Below are 16,577 nucleotides of genomic sequence, written 5' to 3'. Positions count from 1 at the left end.
CATTATGTAATGGAACGTGTGGTCGGTGGCTCTATGGCTTCTGCTATAATCTTATTTCCCGCTGTGACAGAACGGCTTATATCAAGAGCAGTGGGACAGAGTGAGGGAGTGAAAGTAAAGAAAGGATGGAGAGAAAGAGAGAAGAGAAGCTGAAGACCTGGATTCTGGATAGGTTTAGAACGATGTGGAGCTTAGAAAACAGCAAGAGATTGATTTATGGTGGACCGAGCGAGCGATGGGGAGGGAGAAGTGAAAAGTACAGATGAAAGGAGGGAGTGATAGACTGACAGTGTTCCACAAAGGTTCAGTCAGAAGTCATATTAGCTTTGTGCCCTTTTATCCCCCGAGTCCTTGGCTGCATGGACTTGAGATTGACCACGACCAGACTCCTTGCGTCCATTGAACTCGTCTTGTAACAGGAGCTCACAGCTCTTTGCAATCCTTCAAGCTGGGAATATGATAAGACTGGATGATCCCTGTAAAGAAATAGCCCCAGTAGCACTGGGATGGGTAGTACCGTTTGAACACTGTCGGTACCACAACCAATATGATACCCGTGTTTCTGCACCAATACCACAATAACACATTTTCGATACCTTACTTTGACAAGTATGACTTTTTTTTCCATTTAGAGAGAAGCCAAGGTTCTCAAATGTTAAATGTTGAGACACTCTAAAAGAACTGCTCAAAAATATTGCTTTTATACAACTTTAATAAAATACATCTCTTAATCTGAAAATAAGAAAAATAAGGAAACAATTGAATACAAATGTAACCAGATGCTTGATGATTTTCAGTGTTTCCTACCAAAAAGATATTGGTCTGATATTGATATTGATATTGATGATTAACATTACAGGAGTGTATTGATAGGAAGCAGAAGTTACATTAAAAATGGAGATAGAGGTACACACTGTACTTTAATAATGATCATATAATAATGTGAGTTATGCAAATCTAATGATAATTAAACCCCTATTTTTTTAATATGAAGCTCTAAACATTAAACAAACCTTTTTCATAAGTATCAGTTAGATTTGCTCATTAAAGAATTGCTAAGTTTTCTGAGTGGGGATATTTTCTAAGTGGACGACCTCTTCTAACGGAGAAACAACCTGTGAACAAACCAGTTTTCAGCTCTCAGTCTGTTGATCAGGTCCACGGCCGAGTCTGAGCTCAGAAAAGCCCTAATAAGGACACAGCTCGACTCAGAACCGAGAATAGACTCTATTCTATTATTAAAATCTTGATAAGGTGTAGTTTGAAATGTTAAGAGGTAGCCTACACTGTGTGAGTGTGCATGTGTATGTGTATGTGCCCACCCCCCGGTTGGTCTCGCTGACTCACTGTGTGCCACTCAGCAGTCAAAGCACGTCGCACCCTTTAATAGAGCGACATGATGATGCAATCTCTCTTTCCTGCTGCACTAAAGAGATTACCCACCCTTTCTCTCTCTCTCTCTCTCTCTCTCTCTCTCTCTCTCTCTCCTCTCTCTCTTTGTCCTTCTTTCTAACTTGGCTCTCTCCATCTATCCATAGGAGAATTCAATTAAATGCATTTTTCATCTGTGTAAGTGGCTTTGACTGCTGGGTTATATGTGTGTGTGTGTGTGTGTGTGTGTGTGTGTTTGTGTGTGTTAGACGTGTTTGGCTGGCGGCCAAGAGCCAGAGAGCTTTTACTGGTTTGTGATTCATCTGTTGCTAACTGGGCCAACACCCACTCCCACTCCCACTCCCACCACACACTGTACGTACAGTCAGGATGGGAAAGACAGTCAGAACGCCGCCTCACTCCTCCTTTTCACTTCTCACTCTCTCCCTCTCTGTAAGTTCAGCTGCTGAGGATTAGTTGGCCTCGCTGTCTGTTTCCCTGAGAGGAGAGAGGACTGCCTGCTCTTCTCCAAACCTGACGCAGGCTGCTATTTTCTGATACAGTCACAGATGTCTCTCCTCTCCTTCTTTTCTCTCCTCTCCTCTGTCTCTGTATCCATCCCTTTCTCGCCACATACATCAAAATGCTATATTTAACTTCCAGATAAACTCAGAATGGGGAGAAAAAAGATAAAAGATTGAAAGCTTTTCAGACCAGCCTTATCTCTCTCCCTGTGTATTGTTGTACACCATGAGAGACCTTGTCTGTGCCAGGGCTTTAATGTAATGCATTAACGCTGCATTAATCGCTGTAGCCTTCCTTCTCCCTCTCTCCCTACACTCTTAGCCGTCCATTTGCTCTACACTAACTCTTCGCTCACTCCCAGACCGGGTTTAATGAGAACAATGGAGCGGTCTCCTTTTATGTAGTTGGACTTGTAAGCTTGTATGTGTGTTATGGCGCCTTGCTTGAGGCTAAAGGAAGATGTTACTGAAGAATGCTAGTGATTTTTAGAGCTATATGGGTAAAAGAGGAGGGGCTGAGGCGTTGGGGACCAGCACATACGAAGCTAGTAGCTTACAGTAGGCACACAGGTCCCAGTAATTGAATAATAAGATTCCTTAGATGCAGATAAAAGGTTTAGATGTAATTACCGCAGTCTAAATTCCCTCTCCCTCCAGCCTTGTGCGTGTTCCTCTTTGCGTGCATCGTCCTCAGGGATGCTATATATGCACTTTGATTTTTATTGTCTCTCTAGTCTGGAGGCAAGCAGTGGTATTTATGGTTTAAAAAAGAGCTGAAAACAGTATATTGGAATTGGAATTTCAAATGTAGCCAAAGCAAACACACAGCAATAAAGATGTTTAAAACAAGGTGGCAATAAAATGTGACAGTGACGCGAGACCTTGGAAGGAGTGAGAGTCTGTGTGGAGGTGGAGGTGGCTGCAGAGCGAGAGAGAAGTCTTGGTGCACACACACACACACACACAGTCACATGTGTGGATATAAAGAGACAGAGAGACAGTGATGAGTGAAGGGTTGATTGGTGAGCTTCATGTCCTTGATGGTTAAAACAGCCCGAAGCTCAAGGACGCAGCGCTCTACATCAATATGTGTCTGTCATTCAGTTCTAAGTGGACAGTGTTACCTTCTTCAACCTAACTGAAGATCTAGAGGAACAAGTCAAAAGTACATCTCATGTTGGTTTGATTTGAAGTAAACATGTCCTGAATAATTATTTTTGATAAACCTTCCACACCCAGCGAAGTTAAACATGTATTAGGAAGTGGTAAGTACACCGCATGCCAATGATTTCATACTGTATATATATATTTATCTAGGCCAATTATACCATTACGTCTTGGTTACTGCCAAGTATTGTTGTGTGTGTTTGTGTAAGCGCTCTTATAATTAGTGCGTCATTATTGACATGTAGGGTGTGTGAGTGTGAGTCTCTCTTTGTGAGTGTGTTTTCTAAGTTGAGCTGATTATTGAAGTGAAAGGAGATGTGAGGTTTCCTCCTGCAGTGTGGACCTTAACCGTTAAACCTAGAGAATAGAATGAGGAAAGATGGCATTTAATACTTTATCTTGATGACATTTTTGATGCAGCCATTCACAGCATTCATGTTCTGTGAAGACTTCTTTTGATGTTAGTTATTATGGTGGGGAGAGCCACTGTTCTATAGGAAATATGCATTCAGCAAACATCCTATAGTGATTCATTGGATCAAAAAAACACAACCACTGGATTATCTGTCTGAGAAATGTACTATTGTAAATATACTGCTGTTTATTTGTCTTTTTTCTTTTTTTATTGGATAAGAATGCTTTCGCACCACTGGGTAATCTTATCTAAATCTGACTCTTCTGAGTATGAATGAATGAATGAATGAATGAATTTATTTATTTCGGTATATCAAGCTTATATAACCGAAAGGGTGTAGGTTGAAGCCAAAGCTTATATACCCCTACCCCTTTTACCTTAAAAAATTAAAATAAAACAAAATAAAAAAATATATATATACGCATTAATACAATAGGATCAGATCACAGACATTTGAAATTAATCAGTACACTTAAATTTCTGATCACAACAAAATAAAGAATTGTACACAGCGCATAACCCAATAGTACAAAATCATTGAACTTCATTTTCCATACTGTAACGAGAAATTATGTTGCTCTTATAAAGTTTTTTAAAGCTGACTAGAGTACAGCATAATTTAATATTTTCAGGTCAATTATTCCAGATGTTTTAACCCCTCTAACAGAAAGACAGTGATTTTTTACAGTAGTTCGAGTCTTTGGTTTCTCAAATAATAGTGGTCTTCTCAGGTTAGAACTGGAATCCTTCACTTTAAACAGATTCTGGATATCTGGAGGAAGAAGTTTATTTTTTGCTTTGTACATTGTAAAAGACACATTTTAAAGATCACGTAAAATAGACGTGTTTATTATTTATTTCTAAGTGAGAAGTAAAAGTTCTCACCATGCAGAATGAAGTCATCACAGAACAGCCCGTTGCTTCGCTCTTTACTTGAATCCCTCACTGTTGTGTTGCAAGGAGAAAAGGATAACACTAATGGGACCTTGAAGCATGCCGTTATGCTACACAGCACTACAGAAAACAAGCACTTGATGCTTGAGATGCTTGAGATGCTTGAGATGCTGCCCCTCCCTCAGTCTCTGCTGCATATTTTATTTGAATCTACACAAAGAAAACACAAGTGTTTTCAAGTGCAGCGAAACATTCTTCAGCATTAGCATTTCTACATCCTGCTGAATAGTTTATGATTTGAATAAGGAATGTAATTGTACACAGTGTGCACGCTCTGCAGGTGTCTCTCTCTCCGACAGAGCCCTGCATGTGTGTGTAGGCAGTGGCATGTGCAGGAAGTGTGTGTGTGTGTGTGTGTGTGTGTGTATAGGCTGAACATGAATAATGGCCCGTGCTTCAGGTCCATGGGGAAGAAAGAGGAAGGTAGAGAGAGTCACATGAAGCGAGGATGCTGGAGGCGTCATTCATACGCCTCAGGGTTTCAATTTCTGCTCTAGACAGAGATAGAGAGAGGGAGAGAGAGAGAGGGATAAGGAGGCAGAGGGTGGAGAGGAGGGATGGAGAATGAGATAGAGAGATAGAGAGAGGGAGAGAGAGAAGCGAAGGATTGCGAGGAAGAGGCTGATCAGGCAGAAAATGTTGTCATCGGCTCCTGAATAGAAAGAGTGGAGGACCGCACCGTATATTCAACACCATCTCTAGACCCAGACAGAGATAGGCAGAGGGAGAGAGGGAGCGATAGAGAAGGGAGGTGGGAGAGAGATTGGTATCACATGAGAGGGAGGAGAGTAATAACAAGGTGAAGGGAGGGAGCAGGAGGACTAACAACACTGAAAGCACTGATAGGGGCGCCAGAGGCAAGATTCAGGGAGCAATCGAGAGAGAGAGAGAGAGAGAGGGGAGTCTAGAGAACAAGCCTGGATACGGTGGTGTGTGTGCTGAGTAACAGTGGATGATCAGGGAGGACAAAGGGAGGAGATCAGAGAGAGAAGGAGGTAAAGAAGGACAGAAAGAAGACAAAAGGCGAAGACAAACTGGACTGTAAATGACAAAGTGACCAGAGAGCCGATGCATGAGGAAGAGCTGGAAGCCAAAGAGGTCAGATAGTGAAAGACCAGACAGATGAAAGTGTTTTTCTCCCTGGACAGAGCTGTAAGTTTTGGGACTTGTGTGTGTGTGTGTGTTTCAGTGTGTGTGTGTGTGTGTGTGTGTGTGTGTGTGTGTGTGTGTGTGTTTCAGTGTGAATTATATATAGGTGGAGACAGAACACCTGTTATTTTAGAGATGACGGCGCGGTGCAACAGTGTTTAGCTTGCGTGTGTTGGACGGTCTCTCTGCAGCATTTTGCCTACCTGCACAGTGTTTGACCTTCCTTAGTCAGCAGGCAGAGTGTGACTGCGGAGAGAGAGAGAGGGAGGGAGAGGGAGAGGGAGAGAGGGAGAGGGAGAGGGAGAGATAGAGCGCACAAGAAAGAGAGAGAGGGAGTGTCTACAGGAAAACAGAGAGAGGGAGAGAGTTAAAGTGGAGTAGTAGCCAAGGGAGTTGTTGCATTGTGATTAGTGTGCCTGTGCAGTCTGTGCTGTTACTGCATGGGCTTCTCCTACAGCACCTTCAACCTGCCGGGTCCCACCCACACAGGTCGACTGGACACTAAGACTGAACCCAAATGGACTCGACTCCTTGACGAAGCCTTGATTTGTCTTTTTTTTTTTTTTTTAAATCTCTATGTGAGATGTATTTTTGAATTATTATACTCAACTTTAAGCGCTAACACTTTTTGAGTCCCGTGGAACAATGGATACGTCAGGCAACCCCCAAGGGTGCTCTGCTCGTGCTCCCAGGGTGGGAGAGTCTAGGAGTGGGGAGGCTAGAGTGGGAGAGGGGGTGAGGATGGGGGAGAGAGACACCCCGCTGAGGCTGTCACCTTTCCGTATGCTCCGGGTGCTGGACTCGTGCCGTCCTCCAGGAAACCGTATTGGTGAGTGTCGTCACCGTCATCTTCATCATCAGGTTCACTTCCATCCTGATCCTGATCCTCCATTTCCTCTGATCCAGATCCATGAAGATATTGATCAGATGTTAGTGGGATAGTAATACCTGTTTATAATAGTTTTAATTTAAGTAAATCATTTTGGTAAAATATAGTTGAATAGGTGATACTGAGCTGGATGCTACTAAGTGCCATATAAGGGCATGTATTTAATGCATTCCTCTTGTATTAACACATACTGATACCACTCTGTGGAAGATGAAGATCAAGTGTCCTGAGGTTTTATAAATTACAAAGAATTATGCTAAGTAGCTTTCCCTGAGAATCTGCTGATCCTGCGACTTTGAACATCTTCGACTTATTAATTTGAAAATATGATCTCCTTTATGTGGCTGGTTTAAAGATTAGAAACACAGTGGGTTGGGCCCGGGGCCTCGTGGGTGGTTATCTTCTGGGATCCCATGAACTCCTCAGGGAAGTGAAGAGTCCTTCAAGTTCTTCTTTTGAATTTTTCATTCATTTGCTTGTCAGCACAAGGACAGCGGTATCTGTCTTCCTGCCACTCACGCTCCCATCAGACAGCGTGGTGTCTGCTGCTTAGAAAGACTTTCACAAATCTTGGCCTAAGAGCGAAAATAAAAGTTAAGTTCAAAGACTTGTAACAAACTACTGACTATTAAACCCACCCTTAAGCAAACCCACTGAATCCTGAATTTCTGGCCTTGCAGAGGGCCTTGGGTTTTGACAAAAGAAATCCAGAGATTTATATTTCTCTTTGAAGGACTTCTTAAGTGAATCTAACTCGCTTTACTCCTCTTAACATACTTTCCACTGGCTTTTCAGTCGTTTTCTGAAGCCCTGCCAGCACAGGCCAGAGATGGATTTCAAGCTAAGAGGAGAAACATGCAGAGTTGGGGAGGATGTTTCTAAAAGCAGCCCACTCACTCTTCTAGACGCACTAGCAGGGATTCAGCAAACCCTATCTAGGCCAGCCGGGCTCATGCACACAGGGAGGCAGGTGTTAGCTTATGACATGTACCGTCTGCTCTTATAGTCTGCTACTATGGAAATGGAGCAGAAAGAACCTGCAGGAGGCTGGAAAAGATCGTCCCGTGTGATTGGGATGTAAATTTGGTGAGTGATTGTGCGTTTATTTTGAAACAGAAGCGTACGAGGTATACGGATGCACATGTGAGTGATATGTGAGTGGTATGACGTTGTTTCGGGGTCGCCTGGCCCAGGTGATGGAATTTTCCTCCAAGATCACTCGACCTGTCTTGTGCACCCACACCGGCCGTCTGTTTACACAAACAGTCCAGCTGGAGACTTCTCCGAAAGTGAGAAAGACGTGTGGCACAACGGCACCACTAGATACTCAACTTATTGTGAAAGCGCGTCTGTCAGTATGTAGATATCCTGGATCAGTTTCCCCTCGCTCCGGTGTCGGTTACCTCCAGTTTAATGTTTCACCGTCAGGGTTGTGAGGGTTGATTCCTGATATGACTACACTTTACTCCGTTTTCCTTCCAAGCTGCTCCATGTACAAACCCTGTATCCTATCACAGGCCACACAGCAGACTGGGATTGAAATGACTAAATAACTAGTTTATGAAGCGTTTACACAGATGGATTGTGTTGGAGTTGTGTTGCTAATGAGCATATGCTGCTTTTTGTCAACAGATAGTTGGACCAGTGGACAGATGTAGGCTGAAATGATGCGCTAGGCTAGGAGCTACACAGGTGGTTGACTGATTGTGTCAGTGAGAAAATCTCTGAAGTCAAAACGTAGATTGAGGGTATGGATAGTAGGGGATAGTTTTTATGATATTTTAGAAGGTTTATGAAGGGTTTATGTTTACAATTACATGCTGTCCATCCACTACTGACAAATATTTTCAGGGTAGTGCATATGATATTGTGCTGGTAGCAGTGCTTAACATTTCAGAAATCCATTTTGCACCTAGGCTATGAAAAATAAGAAACAAAAAAATAAATGGATTGCTTTGTTGTGTTGTTTCACTGTTTGCTGAGTCCATATTGCATTTTTTTTCCATTTTAGTCTTAAGGCAGAATCTGAAATTAAGTCTGCCGTTCTCAAATCCTCACCTTGACTACATGAAAGAGGCACATAAATGACCTAGAATCAGCCCGAGGAAGTGTTGCCCCGCTCTGCAGCTGGCAGACAGCGCACTATAATAAATAGCTTTACCTATCTGCTCCTCGCTCGTTTTATCCTACGGCTGAGGTGTCACAGTCGCTCAGGGGACTTATTTTTCTTTCTGCTTCATCACTTCTCACCAAAGCCATCTTCCCTCGATCTGCTGATCTCTCTCTCTCCTTCTCCCTGGTCTCTGCTGATGGCGGCTGTTTGAAGTATAAACAGTCGATGATGGTAAAGAAAGATGTACCTAACCAGCTTAACGGAGCTTTGACATCTGTCAAGTTCCTACCTACCCCAAACACAAAACAAACCTGTACGTACACACACACACACACACACACACCCACGCTGACCACTCAGGCATACTGTATGTGCTGCACATGACCCAGACTTAGAGCTATCAGGCGTCGTACAGTGAAGAAGAGACCCTTCCCCCCACATTTACTCACACACCACTGAAGGAGGCAGTCCTCTGTCTGCAGCACCGTGACTCATTAATCAGATGGATTCTGGGGGGGGGTGGAGGTGTGTGTGTGGGTGTGGGGGGGGGGGGGCTAGGTGGCAGGCAAAGACGGGAAAGCTCCCATTGCATGGAGGGTAATATCAATCCCAGACCTCCTCCTCATCTTACCAACCAGCATTTTATCCACGCTCACCTCACACCCCTGCACGGCTGGTGGTACAATCCATCATCAGTGGTGGTGGTGGGGGGGGGCCGGGACCCTACTATGGTTTTTTACAGAGGGGTGAATGAGATCTAAGAAAGACAAAAGGTTGCGTCCTCTGGTGGGCACGTGGAGAGAGTGATGATGAAGGAGGATAAAGGAGTGGAGGAGCATTTGTGTCGTTAACCAAAACAAAACAGTAGTTAAGTCCTAAAGATCTGACGTGATTAAAGTTACAGAACGATTAAAGGTGCATCATAACCTAACGCCTACTCTGCCATCTTCGGTATAGTTCCAGCTGACCAACATATTATCAATAAGCATAAGGACATTATAGCATTTGCTACTTTGCTTGCCCGCCGAAGGATTTAGTTGCACTGGAAATCCCCCAAACCCCCCAGCAGCTCCTTATGGATGAGTGACCTTATGCTCCATTTAAGTCTTGAAAAGATCAAATACACACTTAGAGGGTCGAAAAACCTATTTTATTCCACCTGGAGCCCAGTAATGTCTTTCATAAACAAACTTAAAACTCTCCCCGATAACTCATGAATCCACTGGTGCTACATCCTGAAGGGTGAAGCATGATGTTGCACAGCAAACATGATGAGGCCTCCTCATTTATTCTCAAACTTGATTGTCAAATTACCTACTTCCACTTTCTTTTTTTTCTCTCTTTTCTTTCTGTTAATTTCTTCATATATGTTGAACGATACCTTTACCTGTCAAGATCATAACCTTTATTTATTTATATACTTGTTTAATTCCCTTAAAATGGGATGCAGCGGATGTTATAGGGGTGGGTGGGTGGGTGGGTTGGGTGGGGGTGTTTGTTTGTATATGTGTTCTGAGAAAAATCTAAAAATATTGTCTTTCTATATTACTGTCTCTTTGTACCTTGTTTTCAATAAAAAGATAGTTGAAAAAAAAAAGGTACAGTTCCCGTCAATAATAGTCTGCTTGTACCTGTGTCTGTGTGTGTGTGTGTGTGTGTGTGTGTGTGTGTGTGTGTGTGTGTGTGTGTGTGTTGTGTAGGTATCGTCCATGAGAATGTGAAGATGGGTTCAGACGGAGAGAGCGACCAGGCATCAGGGACGTCTTCTGATGAGGTCCAGAGCCCAGTCCGGGTCCGCATGAGGAACAACCACCACCGCCGCATTTCTAATGAGGTACGGGGAAGACGGGATACACCTATACATCTACACATCTACACAAACACACACACACACACACACACACACACACACACACACACACATATACACACACACACACACACCGGCCATACTGCACTCGTACATCTAACCAGGGGGAAACACACACACACCTGCTCACTGAGATTCAGCAATGACCTCACTAATAAAAACTCTCCTGGACTCTCCTGGAAGGTATTCACTCCATCAATATGATACTACACCTAATAAAGGTAACGTTATAGGGGACTATTATGGTCTGTCAGATGGTAGAGCTATACCAATAGCAATAATAAATTGGATTTGCCAATATATCTGAGCCATCTTACAACAGATGTCTGTGTTTGCCAATTAATTAAGCAATGTATCACGACAGGCCGTGGTATATGCTCATTATACCACGGCTAAGGGGTACAACATTACAACATATTATTCAATAAAATAGCCTCACTGTGAAAGAAATAGTCCCACCTCTCCAGACGTTAGCTCCAAGTAGCTCTGCATCTCGTCTTTTCCTTCGCTTTTTTTCAGGTGAAAGTCACTGCTCAATCCCCTCTACCATTGTTAACCCTCTGGAGCTGAAAGTTCACCTTAAACATGTCAATTCAACTACTTTAGTCCAGTTTTTAACATCGTAAAAACATCAACTGTCTTGACATGACATGACAACAACTTCCATTCATACCAGTCATACGTGCCTGAGGCGGAGTGATAGCTTACGCTGTGATAAGGCTTTAGAATAGTAGCCGTGGTATATGCTCATTATACCACGGTTAATAACCAATCAGATTGCGGGATTTCACCTTTCCGTTTTATAAGGGTTAGGGTTAGTTAGTTAGTTAATAATAAATTACACAAATTAAGTGCTAAACTGGGTTTGAGTGTGTGTGTGTGTGTGTGTGTGTGTGTGTGTGTGTGTGTGTGTGTGTGTGTGTGTGTGTGTGTGTGTGTGCCTGTTGGACGGCGCTGCAGAGTGATGAGCACAGCAGTATTATGGGAAATGCCTCTGGACACACAGGCTGCTGCCTCTGACTGCTGTTAACAGTGGAAGGGACTAATTTAGACCATGTTTACCAGAGAGAGAGAGAGGGAGAGAGGGATGTGGGGGGGGGGGGGCAGTGAAGGACAGGAAAATGCTGGGGTGAGAGAGTAATTATGGAAGTAGGAATAATTATTGGTGTGACAAAGAAAGTGGGAAAGCAGAGGGAACAGTGAGAGAGAAGAGAGAGCAGGAGAGAGATGGAGGTCAAAATGATGGTGGGAGAGAAGAGAAAAACAATGCTTCCTCTCAGTCGCCCCCCCCCCCCACCCCCCCCCCCCACCCCTCTGTTCACCCCCTTCCCCCAATCTGCCTTTCTCCCCTCAGGAATCTGTCCATTCCTCTTTCCTCCTCTCATGCTCTCCCCTCCTCCTCCTTTTTTTATTCTTCCTCTTCCTCAAAGCATGTGGATGGCACTCTAGCACAGTGCCAGCCCCTCTCTCTCTCTCTCTCTCTCTCTCTCTGTGTGTGTGTGTGTGTGTGTGTGTGTGTCAGTGTGTGTGTGTGCAGTCATGTGGCAGGTCAGACACATGCATCGTTGAAAGCGCATGTGTGTGAATGTATAGAAAGAAAGAAAGACACGTTTAAGGAGGACAATGAGGGAGCTACTAGAGCTGTTCTGCATTGTGAGTATGGGGGCACGTGTGCTGTGTGTTGATGTGTGGGTCTTTAGTCGGTCCATAGCCGTGAATAAGGGGGCATGAGTGTCAGTGTCTTTGTGAACTTGTGTCCATTGTTGTCCTTTTGAAAAGGAGTATGCCGAGTGCACATGTGTAGAGATCTATTGTCTTAGCCGCCAGAGGCTTTATGAATGGCAGGAAATATGAATTTGAATTTGTAAAAGAGAAAAGAAAAGTTATTTGTTGCGGTAGCCATATGCAGGTTTGAAGTGTTTTGTGTTGTTCTTTCTTGGACTCACTCTTCACATGAATCAGATGTTCTCTTAACTCAGTGGGTCATGTGTGTCATTGCATTTTCATAATGTTCTTTTGCAGTTTACAGAGCACCGCTCGGCTTCTTCAGCATGTGAAGACGTGAAGTGTGTCACTGTCCTGCATGTTGTTATTTGAGTCTGTGGGCTGGAGATAAATCCAACTGCAGCCGTACAACCCCTCTGCCTGTTTATCTTCAGGCATACACACTTCTATATGCTCCCGCTTAATGTTCACATGTAAACACACACACACATCATTTCACACACTCACATTGAGGACACATACCGTGGGGGCTGTTGGGAGTGGGCCAACCACCGCTGCCATGGAAACAATATGTGACTGGCACCTTGCCAGTGTGAACATGCCCTACATGGGGATCATATACTGTAGTAATGATGCATTGGGGTAAAAATAGCGTCACACAAACAGAAGTGAGAGTTTGGTTAGAGGTTTATTTAACTGAACATGTGCTCTGTGTTAAAAATCAGACAGAAACAAAAACACCACAGTGACCCAAGAACAAGGTTGTGTCAAATGCTTCAAATTTGGCATAAAAGTAGAGTAATCATAGGACCCTCATCAAAAGACTCACTGACTGTTGATCCCGCCGCTTCCCAGCTGAAATTACACTCTTGACTTCTGAACAGCGCTCGCACTCGAGGAGAGATCAGCTACTTAAGGCAGAAGACATATTAAATAGCAAAAAGACTGGTTCCAGATGTGCTCCAGATGAGTTTGTGAACTTGGGAAGAGCAGTGCGCCAACTCTCTCACTCTGCCAACAATTTATTCTCGAAAATGAGCCTGAAACTTGCCAGCAACTTGCTTGGAGCTGCTCCCGTGGTGTAGTAGCCGTGTGTTTGGTCTCTGGTTCAGCTGATTTACTGGTCCTAACTGTCATTCACATTGTCATTCATCCACAAACCAAACATTCAAAGTTGACTTACGTGAGCCGCTGTCACTGGATAAACTCGTTGCCTGGATAGATGATTGTCTTTCTTTTTACATTTTATTCTGTTTATTTATTTATGAAATTTATTGGTCTCAAAACTCATGAGTCGAAGTCATGATGTAAGTCGTCAAGGTTCATGATGATTGTTGTTAAGTTTGAGATTGTTTGACCATTGTTTCACTATTACAACTCATACTTCACCACATTAGAAATGTGCCAAATATCCAGTATTATTTTTGATTGACTTAAAGCAGAAGTAAGCGATCCGGTCGTTTGGGCTAATGCTGCGTTCCAGGCAGGTTTTTGAAACCGTAAATTACAGCTTCAAGTCACGACTTACGACTTTGTAGCGTTCCAGGCAACCCACTCGTGTTTCTCCGACCTGTTTTACCTGTGAAAGTCACTATAACGGCCACTCGTAACTTCTGACCCGTGAACTCGTACCAGATCGAACTGGTACGACTTCACAGGTCGGAAAAACACGAGTTACGAGTTGCCTTGAACGCACCATAACGTCTCGTCCCTACGTCACCACATTCAGGCGCATCCCTTGGCTGCACACACAGAGAGGACTGCCCCTTTATGCCGTTCTCTCTCCTCATTGGATAAAACTTGTAGGATACAAGGAAAGTTTTCTCCTGGGCTCAGAGCAGAGCAGAGTGACTGACAGACCCGTGTTTCAGACCAAACACTCTATGTAAGTGATTGCTGTCGGAAGATATAACTATTTAAGACTTATATTAACACAAAAATATCACTTACTTCTGCTTTAATTGCCATATTGTATTTGGGTCTTCTATACATTTGAATTATTGTACATTGTGCATTTATCAGTGTAAATTGATGTATTTTAATATGTATGAAGCCCTGTCTGCAAACAGGACAATAACGATACTCATCAACCCCTGTCTTTCCCTCTGTCTCTCTGTTTCAGGACATAAACAAACGTCTGTCCCTGCCGGCTGACATCAGGCTACCGGAGGGCTACTTGGAGAAGTTTGCCATGAACAGCCCGCCCTTCGACAAACCCATGAGCCGCAGGCTACGACGCGCTTCACTGGTCAGTGCTCGGTGTCTGTCTTCTCTGCACGCGTATTTGCATTTGTGTATATGTGTGCAAGCAAAGCAGCTGAAACTAGTTTTAGTCTTAGTGAGCCACTGTGGTGCTTTTCTTGGTTCCCCCACTTAGCATCTGTGTGTGTACTTGTGTGTGCACCCCTGTGTGTGTGTGTGTGTGTGTGTGTGTGTGTGTGTGTGTGTGTGTGTGTGTGTGTGTGTGTGTGTGTGTGTGTGTGTGTGTGTGTGTGCTTTTCTTTTGATGTTGCTCTGTTTTGAAACAAAGGTAATAGGAACTTTCACTGCCATTGTGCACTATTAACATGGAGGATGACTAAGGCCATTATATTCACCGACACACACACACACACACATACATGCACACGCATACTGCTAACACACAAACATGAATTCATTGTAAAGACACAGCGAGTTCTGCTACAGAGCTTACAATGGCTCAGTAGGGGGATGAATGATGAACTCTGTATTATGTATCCAGGCCAAGAGTATTATGAGTATGAATCTGGGGGTGGGAGGGAGAGGGGAGGTGTTTGCTACTGGAAGGATTAGGAGGAGGGGGCTGATGGGATGGCATACACACATATTCATGAATATGCAGCATTCCCCTTTTCACCCCTTTGTATTGTTGCTGAAGTACTCCTGCTCTCTCACTTGGTTTTTTATTTTGGTCACACTTTATTCTACATTATTCTTTTGTTTTCTGCCATCACTCAAATTTTCAAGTTTCCCTTCATACACGACTAAGTGCTCCGCTCTCTGTTTCCCTCATTCTTTCCATCTCACAGTCTTGTGTTTTTTTTTTTTTTTAAATTTAAAAAGAAATTAAATTCACTCTGCTTTACTGATATATTTAACCTAAAACACAAGTCCCAAAAGCCTCGATATTCTATGGGAAAGCATAAAGGAAGCGCCCTCCCTCCATCAACCACTTTTGCTGTAATTATTGAACAGGGCCGGTGCCCTGCCGCCGGCTCTCGGCTCGAAGCGATTTAATGACACAGCTTTTCTGCAGGAGCCTCACAGAGATGAAAGGAAAGGTTTGCAGGGGAGAGGAGAGGTTTATGGTGGAACGGCTGCAGACATGTTTGTGTCTTAATGTTGCAAATGACTGGGATGCTTTATTTTCTGACATTGTGTCGAGCTGTGAGTGGCTGTGCATCTTTAGGGTTGTTGTGTATGTATATGATGCAATAGATCAATCAATAATTCAGCAGCAGTGTCAGACTCATCTGCTGCAGCTCCTCTCCTGACTAGGATTACACAGCGGGACACCTTGAACTGAACCAGAGAGCAGAGCAGGGAAGAGAGAGGGGAAGATGCAGAGTGAGATAGGGATGACAAAAGGATAATATGGCAGCAAGTGATAGGGAGGCACGGTTTTAAAAGTTATAGATAAACAAATAAGCGGCGGTAAGTTTAAAAAAGTGAAAGTTTGAGGCAGTCTGAGCTGGACTGAATGTCGGAGGGCTGAATACAGCTGGGTCTTCTTTATAAGAGTGGAGTTCCAGCTTGTGTCTGAGCATAGTGAAGTGATGTAATGGTGTTTGGGCCGTCGTTGTGCTTGTCATCTGTTACCGTAACATAGGACATGTGTCCAGTGTGCCGTAACAGACCCGCACCTCCAGAGTGTGTATTTTGATCTTTGAATCGCATCCAATGTAATATAAGTGAAGTGATCAGTTTTCTCTCGTGGCTCTTGTCCATCGATAGTCAATAATTCACACCAGTCCATTGAGATTCAGTGTCCGGTGTGCTGAGGGAAGAGATGTCATTTTATCTCAAACCACGTCACTTAATGGTGTTATGCAATGCTCCACGTGCAGTTTAGTAACTATTTTATTAGTACTTTGCTGCTCAGACCATTATTATGCAGCTGTTGTGAAGTGATTAAAGCTAAAAATGTCATAACCGAGCTCCAGCCTCAGCCTGTTGGCTCAGGTCAAACCCTGTCTGATGTTATCGCTGCGTTTTACATGAAAAATGTGACACAGAACATGATGTTTATTGGTCCATTGATCGAGGCCCCAAGGACTGGCTACATCATGCTAATGAAAGGGCTCTTCTTTTCCTCCCACCTCTCATTTCCTGCCACCTCTTTTCTTAGCAGAAGCCTGTCATTTTCCCTCTCCCACTCA

The 16,577-nt window shown here is 43.6% G+C and overlaps 1 protein-coding gene across 6 annotated transcripts in view; it reads left to right on the top strand.

Moving 5' to 3' along the window:
* LOC146984766 (cyclin-dependent kinase 17-like) overlaps positions 1-16,577 on the top strand; it is a 48,423-nt gene that overhangs the window by 17,101 nt on the left and 14,745 nt on the right. For 3 of the 6 annotated variants that reach the window (XM_085782181.1, XM_085782182.1, XM_085782179.1), the window contains 2 exons: positions 10,283-10,416; positions 14,300-14,425. In XM_085782181.1, coding sequence (XP_085638307.1) covers positions 10,283-10,416; positions 14,300-14,425 — 260 coding nt within the window. Of the gene's footprint in view, positions 1-5,321; positions 5,530-5,670; positions 6,410-10,282; positions 10,417-14,299; positions 14,426-16,577 lie in introns of those variants that run through there. The other 3 variants (XR_015036171.1, XM_085782180.1, XR_015036170.1) reach the window with 3 other exon arrangements.

The sequence above is a fragment of the Trachurus japonicus genome, chromosome 7 (assembly GCF_045865225.1).
Source record: "Trachurus japonicus isolate A0001 chromosome 7, Traja_1.0".
NCBI lineage: Eukaryota > Metazoa > Chordata > Actinopteri > Carangiformes > Carangidae > Trachurus > Trachurus japonicus.
The sequence above is the reverse complement of the archived record's forward strand: the minus strand, read 5'-3'. Positions and strand labels throughout refer to the sequence as shown.